Source organism: Trachinotus anak, unplaced genomic scaffold (genome assembly GCF_046630095.1).
Source record: "Trachinotus anak isolate AG129_WGS33_773 ecotype Australia unplaced genomic scaffold, CSIRO_AGI_Tana_v1 ptg000028l, whole genome shotgun sequence".
NCBI classification, from domain to species: Eukaryota; Metazoa; Chordata; class Actinopteri; order Carangiformes; family Carangidae; genus Trachinotus; species Trachinotus anak.
In genome coordinates, this window is record NW_027273879.1 from 20,302,938 (window position 1) to 20,321,835 (window position 18,898).

The 18,898-nt window shown below is 40.7% G+C and overlaps 2 protein-coding genes across 6 annotated transcripts in view; one reads left to right on the forward strand and one right to left on the reverse strand.

The window, feature by feature from the left end:
- The window catches only part of LOC139611920 (WD repeat-containing protein 7), a 122,388-nt gene extending 121,665 nt beyond the window's left edge, over positions 1 to 723 (reverse strand). For all 4 annotated transcript variants that reach the window (XM_071466954.1, XM_071466955.1, XM_071466952.1 and 1 more), the window contains exon 1: positions 555 to 723. The gene's annotated coding sequence lies outside the window, so the exon portion shown is untranslated. The remainder of the gene's footprint in view (positions 1 to 554) is intronic.
- A 658-nt stretch (positions 724 to 1,381) lies between these two features.
- Positions 1,382 to 18,602, forward strand: mapkap1 (MAPK associated protein 1). Of its 2 annotated transcripts, XM_071466957.1 has the most exons (13): positions 1,382 to 1,544; positions 2,752 to 3,243; positions 5,416 to 5,454; positions 7,390 to 7,479; positions 7,891 to 8,039; positions 8,415 to 8,587; positions 8,670 to 8,846; positions 10,148 to 10,257; positions 10,959 to 11,066; positions 12,241 to 12,381; positions 13,100 to 13,237; positions 15,155 to 15,252; positions 16,488 to 18,602. In XM_071466957.1, exons 2-13 carry the CDS (start codon positions 2,961 to 2,963, stop codon positions 16,608 to 16,610), a joined length of 1,629 nt encoding a protein of 542 aa, XP_071323058.1. In that variant the 5' UTR covers positions 1,382 to 1,544; positions 2,752 to 2,960; the 3' UTR covers positions 16,611 to 18,602. The 2 variants fall into 2 exon arrangements, with proteins under 2 accessions (XP_071323058.1, XP_071323057.1); XM_071466956.1 differs by lacking the exon at positions 5,416 to 5,454.
- Positions 18,603 to 18,898: the final 296 nt, after the last annotated feature.

The following is an 18,898-nucleotide window of genomic DNA, read 5'->3' on the forward strand; positions in this document are numbered from 1 at the left end:
CATATGACATGTTAAATATGTTAAACGCATTGCATGCTAATATCATGTGTACAAAAAAATAGAGTACTGTGCTTCACACGATCATTAAGACTGTAGATCAAATCTTAACAAATTAGTCGTGTCATTGCTGAAGTCTGATAAAAAAAAATAAAAAAAAACGCCATCAGTGAGTCACCAATCACTGTACTGTCACGTAGAGACCATCTTACAGAAATAAACATAATACAGCACACACACTCTCACATGAACACATCAGCTGTTCATGCTTTCTTGGTGCGTTTAAATTATTAACCTTGGCGTTTAATTCAGATCTACAGGAAGCGCAGCAGCGTTTCGGAAACCGGGGGAAACATTAAAATTATATTCCGCCGCAGGAGAGTCCTAGGCACCATTAAACCAAAAGCTAAATGATTATCGGACGCTAAAGGACAGATTCGCTGTGCAGTGATCTATGAAGTGCTAACGCTCAACTACACCTGCAATGCCGCGACTTCCGAGGTTAGCAACACGGCTAACGGAACCAAAACACAATATTCAACATTGTAGATACGTACCGGAAGAACAAGTCCTACTGAAACATGTCCTTCTAACGGAAGGCCTGGTGATGAAAGTGTCCCTCCGTGAGAAACAGAAACACCAATTATCCCTTTTTTTGGCTTGTTTTTAGCAGCTGTCCCACCGACACACCGATCAGTTCGGTCAGCTGATCACTGGATAACCTAGTGGCGCATCCGGTTTCACGTTTTCAAAATAAAAACATCCAGTATTCGTTTTCCGAGCATGAATTCTATTATGTAACAAAGTTTTGGCCGAATATCGTATTATTTGAAAAGTTTTACATTCATAAATGTAAATTTGCTAAAAATGTAACCTCACTTTCGTGTTTTCAACAAAGAAATTGAGCTACATATTAAGACAATAACTATTGCTATTAAAACCATTTTATCTTTACACCTGGCACATTTTTTAAATTTTATTATACAACTATATCATTATGATTATTATGATTATGATTATGATTGTTATTATTATTATAATTATTATTATTATTATTATCAAGTCATATGTATTCTATCATTTTGTATGTATTTTTAACTGATCTTGAGATTATTTGGATTTTCTGACATAAAGGACAAAAAGTGAAAAAAATTGCCTACTTTCCGAGTTGTTCCGACAGGGTGGCATTCATGTGAATTTTCCCTGTCAACACCATCTAAATACCAGCATTTATCTGATTAATACAGACATTTTAACTAAAATATATTTAGCATAATATTTTAGCATAAAAATGTTGCAAATAATGTCTGTTTGCCTTTTGTCGATTAATTGCATACATTTTGTGCAACAATGAAGTCGTAATTGTCACTGTCTTTTACTTTGAAGAAATGGAAATGGAAGTGAAACTGGGCTACCACTGGAAGGCAAAGCACAGATGATCTTGCTATGTAGCATTATTACTAATGAAAAGAGTTACTGTCATTACGGGGAGTATGCATGGATAAAATGGGGCAGTGTGGACATTTCTTCGGATGGGACCTCTAAAGGTGGGACGCCGTCATGAACTAACTACTCTGGGAGGCTATGGTGGCAGCTAACCACAGCCAGCTAACCAAAGAAAGCTTCAGTGATTTTAGCCTAAACAAGGTTATAAGCTAACTACATACAACCAATACAGTTTGCACCTACATTCGTGGTTATTTTTTTCGCAGTAAGACTAACAGTTACATACCTTGCGACTGCTTTTACCAGGTAAACGCTAACTTAGCTAAAGTGCAAGACTTTTAAGTTAGCCGGTTAGCAAGGTTCAGAATAGCTAGCAAACACAATAGCTACACCAGCTAACGTCAAACTAGCTACTGGGAGTCATCATTACTTAACTAGGTGAAGGTATTTGAGACACACCCTGACTCTATTTAAGCCACTTCTTGTTTTAGAGACGCTGACCACGAAACTGTCAACACATAGTGGTTTGTCTTAAGTGACAAAGCAGGCTTGACATCACATTGCAGCTTAGCTGCGGTTAGCGTCAGTCGAAGAAGTTCTTTGCAGAAACTGGCTTTTAAACATGTGATAAGCCCCATACACACAAAGGGAGCTATTTGATATGATTGTATCAACATGCTGCTGATCATCTGGCGTTTGTTTGCTAATATTAGACGAAGTCCTAACGCTATATGGTACCACAGCATCCTGCATCTGACATGCTAACATGGGTATCTCAGACAAGCTAATTTATCACCGTGGGATGGGGTTGATTTGTCCTTCGTCACAGCTCTCATCACCTTGTTGAAATTATCAACAACTTTGTGTTCAGTGTAAATAATCAGCAAATGGAACTATGTTTTGAGGTCATTTGTTTATTGGTAAATACAAGTGTCCAGTGGTGGTTAGCACCCAGTGCAAGAAGTTATTATTGACAAAATATCAGTGTTGCGACAATAACAAAGTCACATAATTGTTATGTGTTGACAGGCAGTTCTCTACTTTTTTTGTTTTTGACTTTGAATTTAATCAGCTAATAAACTTCATGATAGACAGAAGGTATGTTTTGATTCGCTCTGTCTTTCCTTCAACATCAAATTAAATTGACTGTTGCATAAATGTTTTCCATTACATGTTTGGAAAAACAAGGAAGTTATTCCCTGTCATAGCTAACTGAGCTTTAGAATCATAGACTGAGAAATGTTAATGCATTTTTTTTTTAAACTGCTTCAGTCTGCACCATGTAAGAACTGTTCTCACTCCAAACAGGTACTGACACATTTCCTACCCTGGAGCACAGTGAATAATCAGAAAAAGGAGATGGAAAAGATGACTGCTTACTGGTCATCAGCCACTGCGTCAACACTCTCACAGAGAGACTATTAAGAAAGTGAAAAAGATCCTCTGGCCTACAGGCAACCTGTGAGATAAAGAGAAAACACCCAAAGCTCGAAGCCAAACTCTATAAAGCAGAGGAAATGGCTTTCTTGGACAATCCAGCCATTATTCTGGCCCACATTAGACAGTCTCATGTGACCAGTGATGACACAGGAATGTGTGAGATGGTACTAATAGACCAGGATGTGGATCTGGAGAAGTGCCAGCTGGCTCTGGTGCCCGGCAGCAGCTGTGGGTCAGCAGGGTCAGCCTCCATGAGTGAGGAGGGCAGCAGCGTGACAGACAATCATGCATGTGATCTCTCCCAATCCATGGACATCACCTCCAGCTGGGACTTTGGTATTCGGCGACGTTCTAACACAGGTAGGCTCATCTCCAGGCTCTGGTCGGTTAGCAGAGCAGGCTTTCTGTTGGACTCACCTCCCTCCTGTCGGTATGGCAGGGGCAGCCAGAAAGCCTGTTCTGCTGTTGTTTGGAGGGGGTTTGTGTGGATAATCTGGGCCAGTGGTTTAGTGTGGCTCAAGTCAAATTGTGTGTGCTGTTGAAGGTTGGGGAGCATGGGGTTAGTTTGTAATTCACTGTGTGAATGGTATTAATTGCTTATTATGATTAATGCCCCTCTTGTGTGCCAATATAGTTTGTAAAGTCAATGTCAGGCTGTTCTTTTTATTATGCCAGTGAGTAGAAAAGTGACACCTTGTTGAACTGACTATAAGTCAGCAGCTGTGGCAAAGTAACAAACATCTTTTTTGCTTCATTTGACATATTGACAGTAGAGATAAAAATAGAAATATGGGGAGAGAGCAAGGGAATTATATGCAAGAAAGCTGGAATCCAGCTGGAGATGCTGACATGACATGGTATCTTCCTTACACCACTAGGCTATTTGGATGCCCGTGTGCCTTTTGCTCTAAGACCCAGTGCAAAATTCACTGCAAAACTAACTTGTCCCACCAGGAACACAAGATAAAAAAATAAATAAAAATCAAAAAATCAAAGGAAAAGTACTGATTATTACAACTTCAGATTAATTTTTGTTGCTATGGCAATCAGTTATCAGTTATCATTTGTGATGACTTTATACTGTACCAAAGCAGTTGCTGAGCTCTCAGGGAAACAACAATAAAATATGGTCAGATGGGTTAAAGAAACTCGAGCAATCAGACACCCAGACAAACGGGTTGGAAACAACTCCCAGGTTATGTCGCTGGTCGAATAATGGCCGATTGGACAGCAGTATGAATAAGCAGGTGCACAGGGTTTCCTGATAAAGTGCTCAGTGGGTGTATTTGTAAAATTTTCTCAGAGCTGATGAAATTACAATGAAAAGATGAAAAGTGAATTTGCTTCCTTCATATCCTGAAGCACAGTGTGTATTTCTGCTGTTTTTATTTAATCTGTCCTTCACATTTTATCTGTGCCATCCTCCAAACTTTACATTATATTTCTACTTTGCTTCCGTTTTGGTTCATTGGTTCTCCTCTGATGATGTTTGGTTCTTGGCACTCCTTTCATCTATTTATAGTTCAGCTGTTTTTGATGTCAGTGTGGCAGCAGCACTCTCAAGTTCGACAATTTTTTTTCCCCAACACACCAAAGGTGCTCACCCTCAGAGGCAACCACATTGAACAGAGTATAACATGTTTTGTGTGAGTGACACTTTGGTTCGCATTTGTTTAATGAGAAAATGACCTCACTGTTGTGAGGCAGTCTTTATACTTGGAAACAAGTAGGGCCACAATTAATCGAAATCTTATCAAAATCACAACATGGCCAAGTGCAATATCCAAATCACAAAAGCTGCAATGTTTTGATAAAAATAAAATGTGTCACAACATATAATGAAGCGGTTTGGTACTACAGACACGCCCCTGGCCTGCAAATCATATTCTCCAGACATAAAGGAACATGTTTGTTTGGTACAAGCCCCAATTTTTTTTTTTTTTTTTTTTTTTTTTTTTTTTTTAGAAAAAGTGAAAATTACCATACCACCTGAAATTTTGACACTTTATCACAATCACAGTATCTGTCAATATAATTTCAGTATGATTTATTTTGCAGATTAATCAGCCCTAGAAACAGGTCTTGGTTTCGTTTCATTTTCAGTGACATTGTTTGTCAGAATACAGACTCAGTCATCTGATATTCTTGTGGTAGCGCCTTAAATCTGAAGATTTGGTGCTCAAATCACCATCAAATCATCAAATCAGTCATGAAATGAATATGCCGTGTTCAGGTTGGGGTGTGGGTGTGTAATATGATTTGTTGTAAACACAGAGGACAGCAAGTTTCAATCAAACGAAGAGTGTGGCTCTATGCTAAGCTACGTTCAGGTGTTTTATTTGGAAGGTAAATGTGGTTTTGGTGATAGAGGGAGTCCAGAGTAGACGTCACATCTCCTTTTGGCTCCCTTGAGTTTTGTACTAAGTCTGGTGGTGTGCTGGTCATGATTGTGGGTTGTGGGAAGCAAGCAGAAATCCTCTGAGACTTTCAGACTTGAGATTGAGAACTGACCTGCGGTGGCTGTCTCTTCAGGACTCCAACAAGACAGCCGTGAGAAACCTGGGGCTGCTGGTAAGATTACAGGGATGAGCAAAAAACTTTAAAGGTACCATTTGTAAGAATGTGACGCAATTTACACATATTTATCACTTTTTTATTGCCATTGTATGAACAGAGTGTAATATAACTTAAAAATGAGACCTTCCCTGCTTTATCACTTTCCAATAACAGCCACTGGACAGATTTCTGTGTAAAGGACTCGGGCTGAATTTTAAGGGAAAGGATGTAACGATTATGCTCGCTCCTTGCTTCAACGCCTCTCTGCTGTTCCCCTGCAGCACCAACAGTGTGCAAAACTAGCTAAAGTTAGCTTAGAAATGGAGTCTGCTAATGTCAACAAATGACTGGCTCCCAAGATTATTATTCTTATTATATATCATGGACTCTTACTAAAACATCCTACTGTGTGTGCACACAAACACACTACTCACAACATACCTTATGTAACATAATCCAATCTTCACCCTTAGATCTTATTGTATATACACCGTGTAACTGTGCTATGGTCAACTGTCTTCCATGTCTCTCCTTGTTTTGTTTTTTTAATGTTATTTCTCCAATTTAAAAAAATGCTATAGATCTGGTGGCCATTAAAATGTTACAGTAAAGAGAAAAACAGACCACTGTAACACAAAAAACCTTTTATCTACTGAAGCCCATCTGTGATGTGACCTACTTTGGGAGAAAAACTATGGTTAGCATCAGCTAATGACGATATTACACTTTATAAATCCTTTTTTTTTTTTTTAAACTAGAATCACTGCCTTGCGGTTGTACGCCTCCACCAACCAGTGAAGTTGCAGGAAAATATGACCACGTTCTCCCCTTCCTGTGTTACAGCATTGAATAATGGTCAGAAGTGTTTTTGCAGAACATTATGATGTCACAATGACCTTGACCTGACATCAAATGTCATCATTTCATCATTTTATCCTTTTAGACATTTGTGTTCAATTGTGTCATAAGTGAATGAATTTATTAGTAATGACCAAAAACATGTTTTGTGAGGTCACAGTGACCTTTGACTCCCAAAATCTAATAAGATCATCCTTGAGTCCATGTGAATGTTTGTACCAAATTTTAAGAACTACCGTCTTGCCATTACTGTACAGGAGAATGGGATGGACAACCTGAAAACATAAAGCCTCTGTCTCTGGCAGACCCGTCTTCACACTGGTTTTAGTGTTAAAGCTGGAGAGTGAAATGTAGTTTAGTTTAGAGTCAAACCATAACAGTTACCTCAGGTATCAATATGCCAGTCACTGACATTCAGTCTTGCGTAGTTAGACCAGCCATCAGGTCCACCAGGACAAATCCCAGTGGGCCGCCATATCTATGGGCTGGTGGACAGTCAAAAAAACCGTCCCTCTCTGTGTGCCTGTCATTTGGGTAGAGAGCGTTCCACATGGTTTGGTGGCGAGTTTGGGTCGACGGCTCCTTCCTCTTCTCCTGGTAATACCTGAATTTGCACCATCCAGACGCCACACAGGGCTGAATTTCTTTCTTAGTCCGACCATCACATCAAGGATTGGGCGAATGCTCACGAGCACGAGCAGCAGGATGATGGCTGCAGGTGTCATCGATAACAAGGATATTCTGAACCTAACATGTGGAACAATTAAAACCATGTCTGCAAAGCAAGCATAACTCACAAAATATACAAGTTTCATTTGATGTTCTTTTTGGTGTGTGTACTATACATACAGTGTGTGTGACGGTCTTTATAGCGTGGGTCATGTCAGTTGATCACATGACAAATGTTTAGTCATCCCAGAAGTGTCTCCCAGAAAACAAATGACGTTTTCTTTTTGTATTTCTCTCAGGGTCTAGTGTACTGTGGTATTTTTATAGTGTGTTTTACTTAATGATGAATTCTTCTATTTCATCAGGTTTTTAGTTTGTCTTCTTTGTGTGACAGAAATTAAAAAGTTGTTTTTTTCATTCCAGCCCAAAGACTTGAACGGCTACGGAAAGAACGGCAGAACCAAATCAAATGTAAAAACATTCAGTGGAAAGAGAGGACGTCCTCCCAATCAGGTACTGTTTATTACAATCTTTAAATAAATATCTAAATATTAAATATTAATATCAAAGTCTGCGAACGTGACTCATTTTGTAGAAAAACTGAACCGTTCACTTTTCATCTGTTATTGTTTCTGTGGGAAATCAAGGGAAAAAATTTTTGGTTACAGCAAATTATTTTCATATGCTAATCTTTATCTTGGATTAGAGGGAATATTCTAGATCATTTTATCTTTTTAAAATTCAAGTAAAAAAAAAATAAGAGAACCAGTCTTTGGTCTAACTGGTAACAACTGGTAAACACATGGTTGTGTAGTAAAATACACTGCATGAAATCCTTCATATCTGGATATGTTCAAAGTACTATTACTGTTGTCAGTGTACTTGAAGATTATCAAGTATTTTGCTGTTATCCTCTGTGTCCAGTGGAGGATCTCGGCTCTCTGTTTGAAAAACGGGACTTTAAAGACAGGCCGCGGACGACGGGCACCAAATCCACCCTTTCACTGCGGCTGGAGCAGTGTCCCCAGCAGCTCAACAACCCCTTCAATGAATACTCCAAATTTGACGGCAAGGTGAGTTTTTCAACATTTAGTTCTGATCCTGTCACTGGTGCTAAAAAGAAGCTATTACACTGAATCGTATACTGTAGTGGGAAAAACTACCGCCCTGCTCTCCAGGGGTTTAAACTGTCAAGCACATCTCAAATACCCTTTATTTCATTTCTTTCTTTTTTGTTTTGTTTTCTTTGTTTGTCATTTTAAATATATAATATATTAAAATAATAATAATACCATCTTTATATAATAGGTCTTTTAGCATTCAAGGACAATAACAGCTGTAATAAGTAAATGAAATGAAATAATGAAATGTTTTAGTTTTAGTCTAATTTTTCCTGTCACTCTGTGTAATCTGGATTTTCCTCTGCTCCCTGTCTCTTCCTGTTTTAGGGCCACATTGGCACAACAGCTACGAAGAAGATCGACGTGTACCTGTCGATGCAGATGGCTCAGGAAAAACTGCATCCCATGACAGTGGTAACCATCGCCAACGCCCGCGTCCACGACCTCATCGGGCTCATCTGCTGGCAGTACACGAGCGAGGGACGAGAACCCAAACTCAAGTGAGTGCAAACATGTCAACACGAGTCTCCTAGTCTGTCAAGTGTCTGTGTGACACTCTTCATCTGTCACGTCTCTCCACAGTGAGAATGTTAACGCCTACTGCCTCCACATCGCGGAGGATGACGGCGAGGTGGACACCGACTTCCCTCCACTCGACTCCAATGAGCCAATCCACAAGTTTGGTTTCAGCACTCTGGCCTTGGTGGAGAAATACTCCTCCCCTGGCCTCGCCTCCAGACAGTCGCTGTTTGTAAGAATGTAAGTGAGACACGGACTCATGCATCTCATCAACATGAGGGCAAACGTGTGAATGTTGTGGTTCTCCTGATGTTAATGCTGTACACTACTGGGTGTGTGTGTGTCTTTGAGCTGTATGCACCGACATCATGGCTGAACCAAATAACATTTTAGACTCTGAATATTCTGTTTTTGAACAAATATACAAAGAAATGCTCCTCTGCTGCTGTTGAAATGTGTCTCTGGCACCAAGAATCAAGTAGAAACAGTTAAGTACTAAAGTTAACATTGAATATCTGGTCGGATTCATCATTTGGTTTATTCCTTGATCAGATCATTTAAATCATAATTTTACTCATTTCCTAAGGCTAGATACACACTAATACATTTTTATTTTACATCAAAAACCATCTCGGTCCAGATGAGCATTTTATCTCTGTACTAAAAATAATCTCTGTCCACCTGAAAACGTATATCACTTGTGGACAGCTGTGGCTCAGGAGGGAGAGCAGGTTGTCCACTTATCAGAGGGTTAGTAGTTTGATCCCTGGATTCTTCAGGCCACATGTTAAAGTGTCCTTGGGCAAAATACCGATACCTCTGATGACTGTTCCATCAGTATTATAAAGCACTTTGAGTGGTCACTAAGACTAGAAGAGCATTATGACCAGTCACTGGTGTAAACACTCTCTGTCTCTGCAGTTGGTTAGTTGCTGAAAATACTACAAATGAGGAACAGCAAAGACAGTTGTAGCGTGAAAATGCAGAAGTTAACTGCACAGCAGCTTCTAGCAAAGACAACAAGGTCAGCAACAACATGCTGCTTTCACCACTGGTGGCTGTGACAGATAGGAGCCAATCAGGGAGCAACCATGACACCCATGCCGTCCAGACTACAACACAACCCTGGAGTTTTCAAACTAAAACAGGTCCAACAGCGTTTCCAAAATCTCAGGAAATCCACAGTATTGTGGACACCAGGAGTAAATGTAACAAAAGAGATGCATATTTTCTGTATTATACCAGTATGACATTGTAGTGACTGTCAGTCTGTGTCCTGTCCAGATTATAGAGAGGAGATCTGCAGCAGTCAAAGCTGAAAAGAATATTCACAGCACAGACACATCAGGAGATTGTGTTACTGCTGTTGAGCTGCTAAGAAACGGAGAAGCCAGTCTCCAGTTGTTGTTGTTGTTGTTCTGGTTCTGGTTCTGGTTCTGTTCAGGTCCATTGCAGTGTTGTTAACCACATGTTCGTCTGTCTGGATGACAGAGGTAAACACACAGAGGCGTCATTAACCTTTTCTGCTTTCTCTGTTGCAGAAACGCCGCTCATGGTTTCTCTCTGATCCCTGTGGACAGTCTGAAGGTAACCATGAAGGAAATTCTCCAGAAAGCACTGAAGAAGAGGAAAGGCTCGCAGAAAGGCTCAGGTAATGACACCTGAATCATCTGCTGCCCTCTCCCTGTAATGTAACAGTGACTCTGCAGCCACAGGAATGCAGTCTTCTTTATAGTTTGTCTTTGGTTAGTTTGGTTCTGTCTCGTCTGACATGTTGGTGCTGTGCATTTAGACCAAGCAGCAACGTCCAGATCTAAAAAATGAAGCCAACACTGAAGAGCTAAAAGCTGCAGTTCCTCTAATGACCACTAGAGTCTGGCTCCAACAGTATAAATAACTAACCTGTTTACATTTTGATAAGGCTTAAAGTTCTGCATAATTAATGGAGTGCTGCTTGAAGTCACAGGTGGGTGAGCGTATGTTTGCTACATGCACCAAAGTATCAGCTCTACACTCCCCCCCTTTCAAGCTTCAAAACTGCTCTTCAGAAACCTATAGGTGACGTCTGGGAGGCTACATCCATCTTTATTTACAGTCTATGATTTAGACACACATTTGTACACTATGGACAAAAAAATAAAGTTTGTATTAGTCGGAATTGACACTGAGAGACTGAGAGACCATCAAAATACTCTGTACATCATCTAGAGGTGAGACTAGCTGCTGGTGAAGACTAATCCCTCCTACATACACACACACACTTCCTCTTCTGTCTCATCCTGGTCTCATCATCCACCTCCAAAGAGAAGCTGAGCTGTATTGCTGTCGTCTGACTCCATCTTTCTCCAACAGGGCCCATGTATCGTCTGGAGAAGCAGACGGAGCCAAACGTCGCAGTCGACCTGGACTCCACGCTGGAGACCCAGAGCACCCTGGAGTTCTGCCTGGTCAGAGAAAACAGTACGTAGTCCCAGTGGCTCAGTTTGGTTCCAGTGCCACGGCTGCCTCATGTTGTCAGTGAATGACCCACAGCTGGATTGACTCCAACAGCTTCACTCCGCCTCTTATCTGACAGTGGTTGTAGATGTGAGGCCGGGAACACGCTGGCTGCATGGCGGGTGCCTGGCGGTTGCAGAGCATCTTGTTCTTCATTTCACCATCCGTGTTAACGGGTTATAGAGCGGACACACTGCCTGCACCTCACTGCGTCTGCATCGTGTGATCTAGAGATTCGTAATGAAGAGAAATTCAACATTAAAATATTCTGCAAACTCGATGTAAACAGAGAGAGCTGGCAGTAGCAGTGACGTTGTGTGTTCCCAGCGTAACTGTTTAAATACTGATTTCACATCTGAGGATAGTTTGGGCTAAAGAATGAATCACTGATGCACAAAATGAGATCTACACAATTTTTAACAAAAAATATTTATTGTAATCCTAAATGATCTTTAGCTTCTGGTAAAGGAGACACTTTTTATTTCAACAGCAGATGCATAAAATGGTAAATTAAAATTAATCAACTAAGTGTGTTGTCCACTCGTTAGTGTGCTCGTTTTCCTAAATGTTTCAGAAAGCTCACCTGTAGCCAGGTCTAGACCTAGTCCTGCTTTTACAATGTCAGATCCACTTTTAGAGACGGTCCTGTGTGATCCACACTGATCCACAGACTCTGCAGAGTCACTGCTATAAAAACAAACTGTCCGCCTGATGTGTGAGTCCACAGTTCTGCTCAACCATGAATCTGCTGTGCTGAAGGTTCTCCTTTTTTGCCTTTATGTGATGTTTAAGGTGTTTGTACCTTTGGCTGCTTTTGACTGTCATCAGTTTGGGGGATGAATATATTTGTTGTCCCTCAGCATCACTGGATTTCTGTAACTCTGACACATTTCTCTTGTTCCCAAGAAGCTTTTCCTTCCAACACGGTTTACTCAGCTGTTTCTGATGAAGTAGATTTCTTTACCTCAATGACTTCCCCCTCTTCCTGTGCACAGTTTGTCACATGGAGGAAAATGCACTTGTCATTTGTTGATGCAGGTCTCCTCAGGGGAATCACTGTCACATAAAAGTGAAATCACAAAGGCCTGAATCAAGACTGTCATTGTATTTTTAATTTTTTTTTCTCCTTTGTCTCCAGGCTCCAGGGGTGAGGAGAGCTCAGAGGAAGACCCACCTATTGACATCACCACAGTCCAAGACATGTTGAGCAGTCACCACTACAAGTCCTTCAAGATCAGTATGATCCACAAGCTGCGCTTCACCACAGACGTCCAGCTAGGTACGTACTGCTCACTGCAGCCTCTCCAGCTGCTGACACCACATAAGAGGATGTTTGAAGGAAATATTTCACATGATTGATCAGGTTAAGTTGGTTGAAAATTCAGTTTAGTGCTGTTATCACAGTCATCACGATGGATGTCAAATCATTATGTCTCTGAAGTTTAAAGGCTGGTTTTTGTTCCTGGGTGATGTTGAAGAAACCAGATGGTTCTTTATGGTCAGAACAAGACAAACACTTCAGATACATTTCACAAATCTGAGGTCAAAACAATTATACTGATAAAATCGAATCTAAAATATAACCATGCAAACCTCTATTCCTGCGACATGATTGACTGCAACATGATTAATTTCTCTGCATGTTCTCTAAGGAGGGAAATTTATTATATCAGACATTTTTGGACCAAGAGTCCAGGATGAGAGTCAGTACCTCCAAGTCTGAGGCCATGGTTCTCAGCTGGAACAGTGAACTGCTCCTGCCCAGTTTGGGGTGAGGAGCTGCCCCAAGTGAGGGAGTTCAAGTATCTCAGGGTGTTGTTTGCAAGTCAGGGTAGGGTGGAGCAGTGTGTCAGCAGTAATATGGACCATTGTGGTGAAGCGGGAGCTGAGCCAGAAAGCAAAGCATAAACTTCCAGTTTCTCTTTAACTTGTCGTCCAGCAGTGAGCAGGTTAGTGGGTTATCACGTGTATGAACTGACATGCAACTGTTTCTTCAGGCATTTCAGGAGAGAAGGTGGAGATCGATCCTGTCACCAATCAGAAGGCCAGCACTAAGTTCTGGATCCGGCAGAAACCCATCTCTATCGACTCGGACCACCTCTGTGCCTGTGACCTTGTGGAGGAGAGAAGCCCCAGTGAGTGTAGCACAGACACAGAGGCTCCCTGTCCTCAACTCTGCATGATATTCACAGTAGAAACCTCCTCTTTGTTTCTTCCTCAGTACATGTTTGCAAACACTTTGGGTCAAAGGATTTAGGACACACAAACTGACCAGTTTTTATTGAGGTTTAAGCAGCTGAAATCCAGTGAAAAAAGGTCAGTGGTGAAACTGCCCAGGACAAAAAAAAAAGGCCAATTCACCAAAAACTGAAAAAATCATGTAAAGTTCATAGAAAACACATTTTCCATGGATGAAGAAATTAGTGAACTTAGAGCTGTCCTGCAGCCTGTCAGTCAGCCAGTCTCTCACTCTCTACTGTCTCTGTCCAAATAAACTAGAATCCACTCTGGACTTAAATCGATCAGTGGCAATATTCAGCTCTACTCCTGCAGCAGATGTATTTGGTCAATTTACTGTGATGAAAACCTTATATTAGTAAATATGTATAAAATAAACAGTTATAGGTGTTACTGATTCAATTCAATTCAATTTTATTTGTATAGCGCCAAATCATAATATACATTATCTCAAGGCACTTTACAGGGTAAGGTCAAGAGAAGAGAAGAAAGAAAGAGGGGGAGGGGGAGGAGAGGGGAGAGAAGAGAGAGAGAGAGACCAGCAACAGCTGTGTAGGTAATGGTGTTATCAATAATAATGACAGATAACAGTGGTTAATAGTAAAGATGAGTAGTGGTGGATCTGGGTCCTGCCGCTCCCGGGGCAGAGATACCTGCAGAATGAGGACAGAGAGAGGGAGAGAGAGGAGAAGCACAAACTACGGGAGAGAAAAAATACAAAGTTAATGGCATGAAGTCATCGAGAGAGAGAGAGGGAGAGAGACAGAAATAGAGAGAGAGCGCCCAGTGAATCATGGGAATCCCCCAGCAGTCTAGCTCTATAGCAGCATAACTAAGGGATGGGTCAGGACATACCTGAGCCAGCCCTAACTATAAGCTTTACTAAACAAGACAGTTTTAAGCCTGATCTTAAAGGTAGAGAGGGTGTCTGCCTCCCGAACCCACACTGGGAGCTGGTTCCACAGGAGAGGAGCCTGATAGCTGATGTATTCTATTAATATATTTCATACATTATTTATATTCCCATCACATCACAGAACTTTTTACATGTTAACCTTAAAATAAAAAAAAATTAAAAAGGTGCATAAAACTTACTGACATACGTTTTTTGGAGGTAAAACCACTTTAATAAATATTTTAACTTGTTTGCTGTAAAATCAGGTGTCATGTCACCCACACATTACCAATAAGAATAGATTGATAAGGATTGAATCTCTATTTTAGATGCACTTCCTGATGGAGGTAACCTCGACAGATACATGTTCAGAATAAGGATTTAAATACTTATCTTAAGTAGTATTAACAATGGTATAAAAAGTATATTATCCAAGTTGTTATTTCTCATTGTAGCGGCTCCCTGGCTTGAATGAGCAAGATGCAGAGAGTTTCAAACAGGTGTCTTTATGCTGAGGCACCATGGAAACTGTAGAGGAATAAACAGAGAAACACAGTACTTGCATGAAGTTGAACAATTTATATATTAATCATGTATGAGACCAACAGACAATACAATACATTGAAAAAGCTAAAATATAAATAGAAAAATCTAATGATAAAATATTTACAGTAAAAATGTTCAGTATGAGAAATGATGTGGAAATTCAGGATCCTTCTGACAGCTCTGATGATGATGATGATGATGATGATGATGATGAATGTTTACACAGAAACATAATAACTTGCTCATACACTGGCTCCATCATCATCAGATGATGTAGCTCTGAGTGGATCCATGTGGCACAACAACATGACCGGTCTAAGATCTGGATGTCATTTCTCTCTTGTTAAAGGTGTTTCTCCTCTCTGTCTCACAGGCCATGCGATATTTAAGCTCACCTATCTCAGCAACCACGATTACAAGCCTCTCTACTTTGAGTCTGACGCTGCTACGGTCAATGAGATAGTGCTGAAGGTGAGTTCTGGCTCAATGTGCTCCGTCCTGTTTCTCTTTTCTCAACAGTTTAGACTGAAGTCTGGACATGAAATGAAAAACTGTGAGTTAAAATGTCAGTGCTAAATAAAGTGCAGTTATTTAAAACCAGATCACATGCTCTGATTCAACAGTCAAGGGAAAAAAGCTGTTGAGCAGCTGTGTAGTCTTTGAGCAAATGCTCCTGTACCTTTTCCCTGACTGCATGAGAGAACTGGCTGTGAGAGGGATGAGGGGGATCATTTATGATGCTGACTCCTCTGCGGATGCAACACTTGTTATAGATGTCCAGCAGAGATGGCAGCAGGGCCATGTATACTGTAGATATCATTTTTTTAATGTCAATATTAAGCCTTGTGGGACGGGCTATGGGTTTAAAAGGGGCTACCTGGGCCCTAGAGCAGTCAGTTTTGGTTTGTTTCCAGAGAAGAGCATGTACTGAATACACAGGTAGCACATGGGAGTTCCTGAGTTATTTGTAATATTTGTATTCTTAGAGAAACTTCATTTTTGTTATCCTGCATTTTTCTACATTTATTTGTAAATAGTTTTCATTGTTTGCCTCTTGGGATGTCAGCAAAGAAATCACACCAACATAATGCCTGCGACAGTTCCACTTAGGGAACCTGTGTCCGTCAGAGTGAGAAGAGCTCCATGCTCAGGTTCACGTCAGTGGAGTGCTGGTGGTGGCTGCACAGCAGGTGCTTTCCTCCATTAAAGACCCTCCTGTCGGCAGCGGCCTGAAGACTAGGGTTGAGTCAGTTGGTTCTGCTCTTAGTTCGCAGCAAGCGGGATTTGACTCCACTTTTTGAGGCTACTTGGGTTTGTTTGTTCCACTGGATCATTGTGTAACTGGATTTTGTAAGTTAATGTTGCAGGGCGTCTTTGTCTTAGTTTTTTCTCATATCATATAGTAACATGTACAGGAGGAGAGAAGACAGATGATGAGACCAGGCTGTACAAATGTGACAAGAAGAAAGTTATTTTTACTTAAGTGTAGTTCAAATATACTGGTACTTTACTTCATCTCCAAAATCATTCATGTTATCAGACGACTTCCTTTTTTTTTCCGGATAAGAGCCAGAGAGACGTGTACAATTGTTTTGCCTTGGTCTTTGTACGGACAATAAAGGCTTGTGGATGTTGGACAGTAAGCTGAAGGTATCACATCAACATTTTAAAACATTTCATGAATAAAACTTGTTTTTGTTTTTCAGGTGAACTACATCCTGGAGTCCCGGGCCAGCACCTCTCGGGCCGATTACTTTGCCCAGAAGCAGCGGAAACTGAGCCGCCGGACCAGCTTCAGCTTCCAGAAGGATAAGAAGACCGGCCAGTAGAGAGACTGAAGCTGCTCAGCCACCTGTCTGTCTCTACACACACAGACAGACGCGTAAACAAGGCCTGACCTGAGTCTTGTACACAGACACCGTCAGGCGGAGCAGAGGTGGAGGCTCAGAGATGAGAGCAGAGGAGCGATGGGCAGGAAACAGAGCAGGCAGACGGGTCTCTGCTTCAGCTGAGAGCGGTGGGTGCCTCTGAGACTCTGCGAGCGAAGAGAGAACATGAGCAAAAACAAATGTATTGTTCTTCTTCTAGGAAGGAAGAGGACTTGTGGGACAGAGTTTTACTGTCATGTTGCCATTGTCTTTTTGTTTATTCACTGCCTCTGAATTTAAGCTCCGTCCTCCTGGATGGATTTGTACAGCTTCAACACGTTGACAACAAATCAAAGCTTCATCTTTGCTTCTGTCCTTTATCTTTAACAGATTTAATGCAACTTAAACAGAAACTTTTTGCTTTTTTAATGTCCTGTACATAAACATTTTACATTCAGGAAATCAAATAATGATGATGATGATGGAACAGCCCAGTCTTTAAAAACAGATGAGTACGCTTCTGCCTTAAATCCAGATTGCAAATCCTTTGTCATTATCTACACTCAGTTGCCAGATTATTAGGCAAACCTAGCTAAAGGTCATATAACACCTAATACATCCATGAAGGTTTCAGAGAGGGGTTCATTACAGTGGCTAACAAGGGAAAATGTGCTGCAACAGCCCAGAACACTTCCAGTTGGAGAAATGAGCTGCAAATACAGAAAAGATGCAGAATCAAAAAAGCATTATGAAAATACGAAACAAATACAACAAAGGAAACATGCTGCAAATGAAAAATGTGCTGCAGGAAGCCAAAACCAAAGCACTAACAGCAAAAACACACAAACCCCCAAAACAAATGCAACAGAAAAAATGCTGCAAGTGCTCCAGGCCTTTTTTTATATGGCCAATCTTTATAAAACGGTGAAAAAATCACTCAGTGTAAATGCAGATCAAGACACAGCTGAGCAAGTAGACCATTATAGGTCAGAGGAAAGAAAGTAAATGAATTTTAAGAAAACTGAAGAAAGTAAAGAAAATAATAAACTCAATAAACAAGAAAAAATATAAATAAAATTAAAATAAATGGTCAGTCAAGTATTAGAGTGCATAGATAGTCATATAGATTTTGACCTTTTTTATGTATTACAGCATAGCACACATTTTTTATATAATATCTCATTTAAATAGGCATCAAATATAGCTGTAGGATAAGATATTTTGCTATAAGTATTAAATTATTATTCCCAAACTCATTTTATTTTTGTTTTTCATTCAGAGACCAACTTTTATCTTTTGACATGTTAGAGTTGGAATAGTGTGATTATTGTATGTTATCCAACATTGGAAGGCAGAGTATCTTTGGTTTGGCTCAGGTTTGTGTGTGAAGCTGAAGCTGTTCCACTTAGCGCTCCCCCTACAGGCCTGTAGCACTTCCATTGTGTTGTCCTGATATGCAGTGTTTTTTCTGTTGCATTTGTTTTGGGGGTTTGTATGATTTCGTTTTTGCATTGTTTCGCAGCGTGTTTGCTGTTAATGTTTCTGTTTTGGCTTCCTGTAGCATGTTTCTTCAGTCGCAGCATGTCTCCTTTGTTGTATCTGTTTTGTATTTTGGTACGTGTTTTTGAGTCTGCATATACAATATAATAGAAACACTTGTCAGTATAATACTGTACAGTTCAACAACAGCACGAGCTGCAGCCTCTGAAATGATCCATGATGTCTGTAAAACAGTTTCAGGACTGTTGTGTCAGACTGCATCACCTTCAGCCAGGTGTTCCTAATAAACTGCACTCTGAGTGTATTGACTGTGCTGATCACGACACAATTTTAAGATTTAAAACTACGATATGCTCATGTGAAAGCCTCGAAAAGATGGCAACATCTGAGAGGAAAATTAAAATCTGTCCTTGTGGATTTACACAGAGATCCCTTTCAGGATGTTTGACTGCCGTTGTTGTGTCATTCTTGTTCCTGCTGTGACAGTCATTTCTCTTCTCATCCAACACGTGTGTGGTCACCCACTGATGTGAGGCCCTGCATTTGGCTTCATGGTGGAGCTGAGGTTGGTCGAGTGTGATGGGCGGAGACAGCTGTGTCTGAGGCCTAAATGTCAGTGTTTAGATGAAGGCCCAGGTGGCGCAGTGGCTCACATGAGATCCCAGTCTCTGGAGTAGATTCTGGGCGAGGTGAAGGATGTTTTTATCCTCACCTCAACCTGAACCTAACGTTATCCCTAATCCTCACAG

What these genes read in the sequence shown, in the direction of transcription:
- mapkap1 (XM_071466957.1), top strand. Translation starts at nt 2,961, where the DNA reads ATGGCTTTCTTGGACAATCCAGCCATTATTCTGGCCCACATTAGACAG. An exon ending in CACCACAGACGTCCAGCTAG is followed by an intron (nt 12,382 to 13,099) that starts GTACGTACTGCT and finishes CTGTTTCTTCAG; the next exon opens with GCATTTCAGGAGAGAAGGTG. An exon ending in TGTGGAGGAGAGAAGCCCCA is followed by an intron (nt 13,238 to 15,154) that starts GTGAGTGTAGCA and finishes TCTGTCTCACAG; the next exon opens with GCCATGCGATATTTAAGCTC.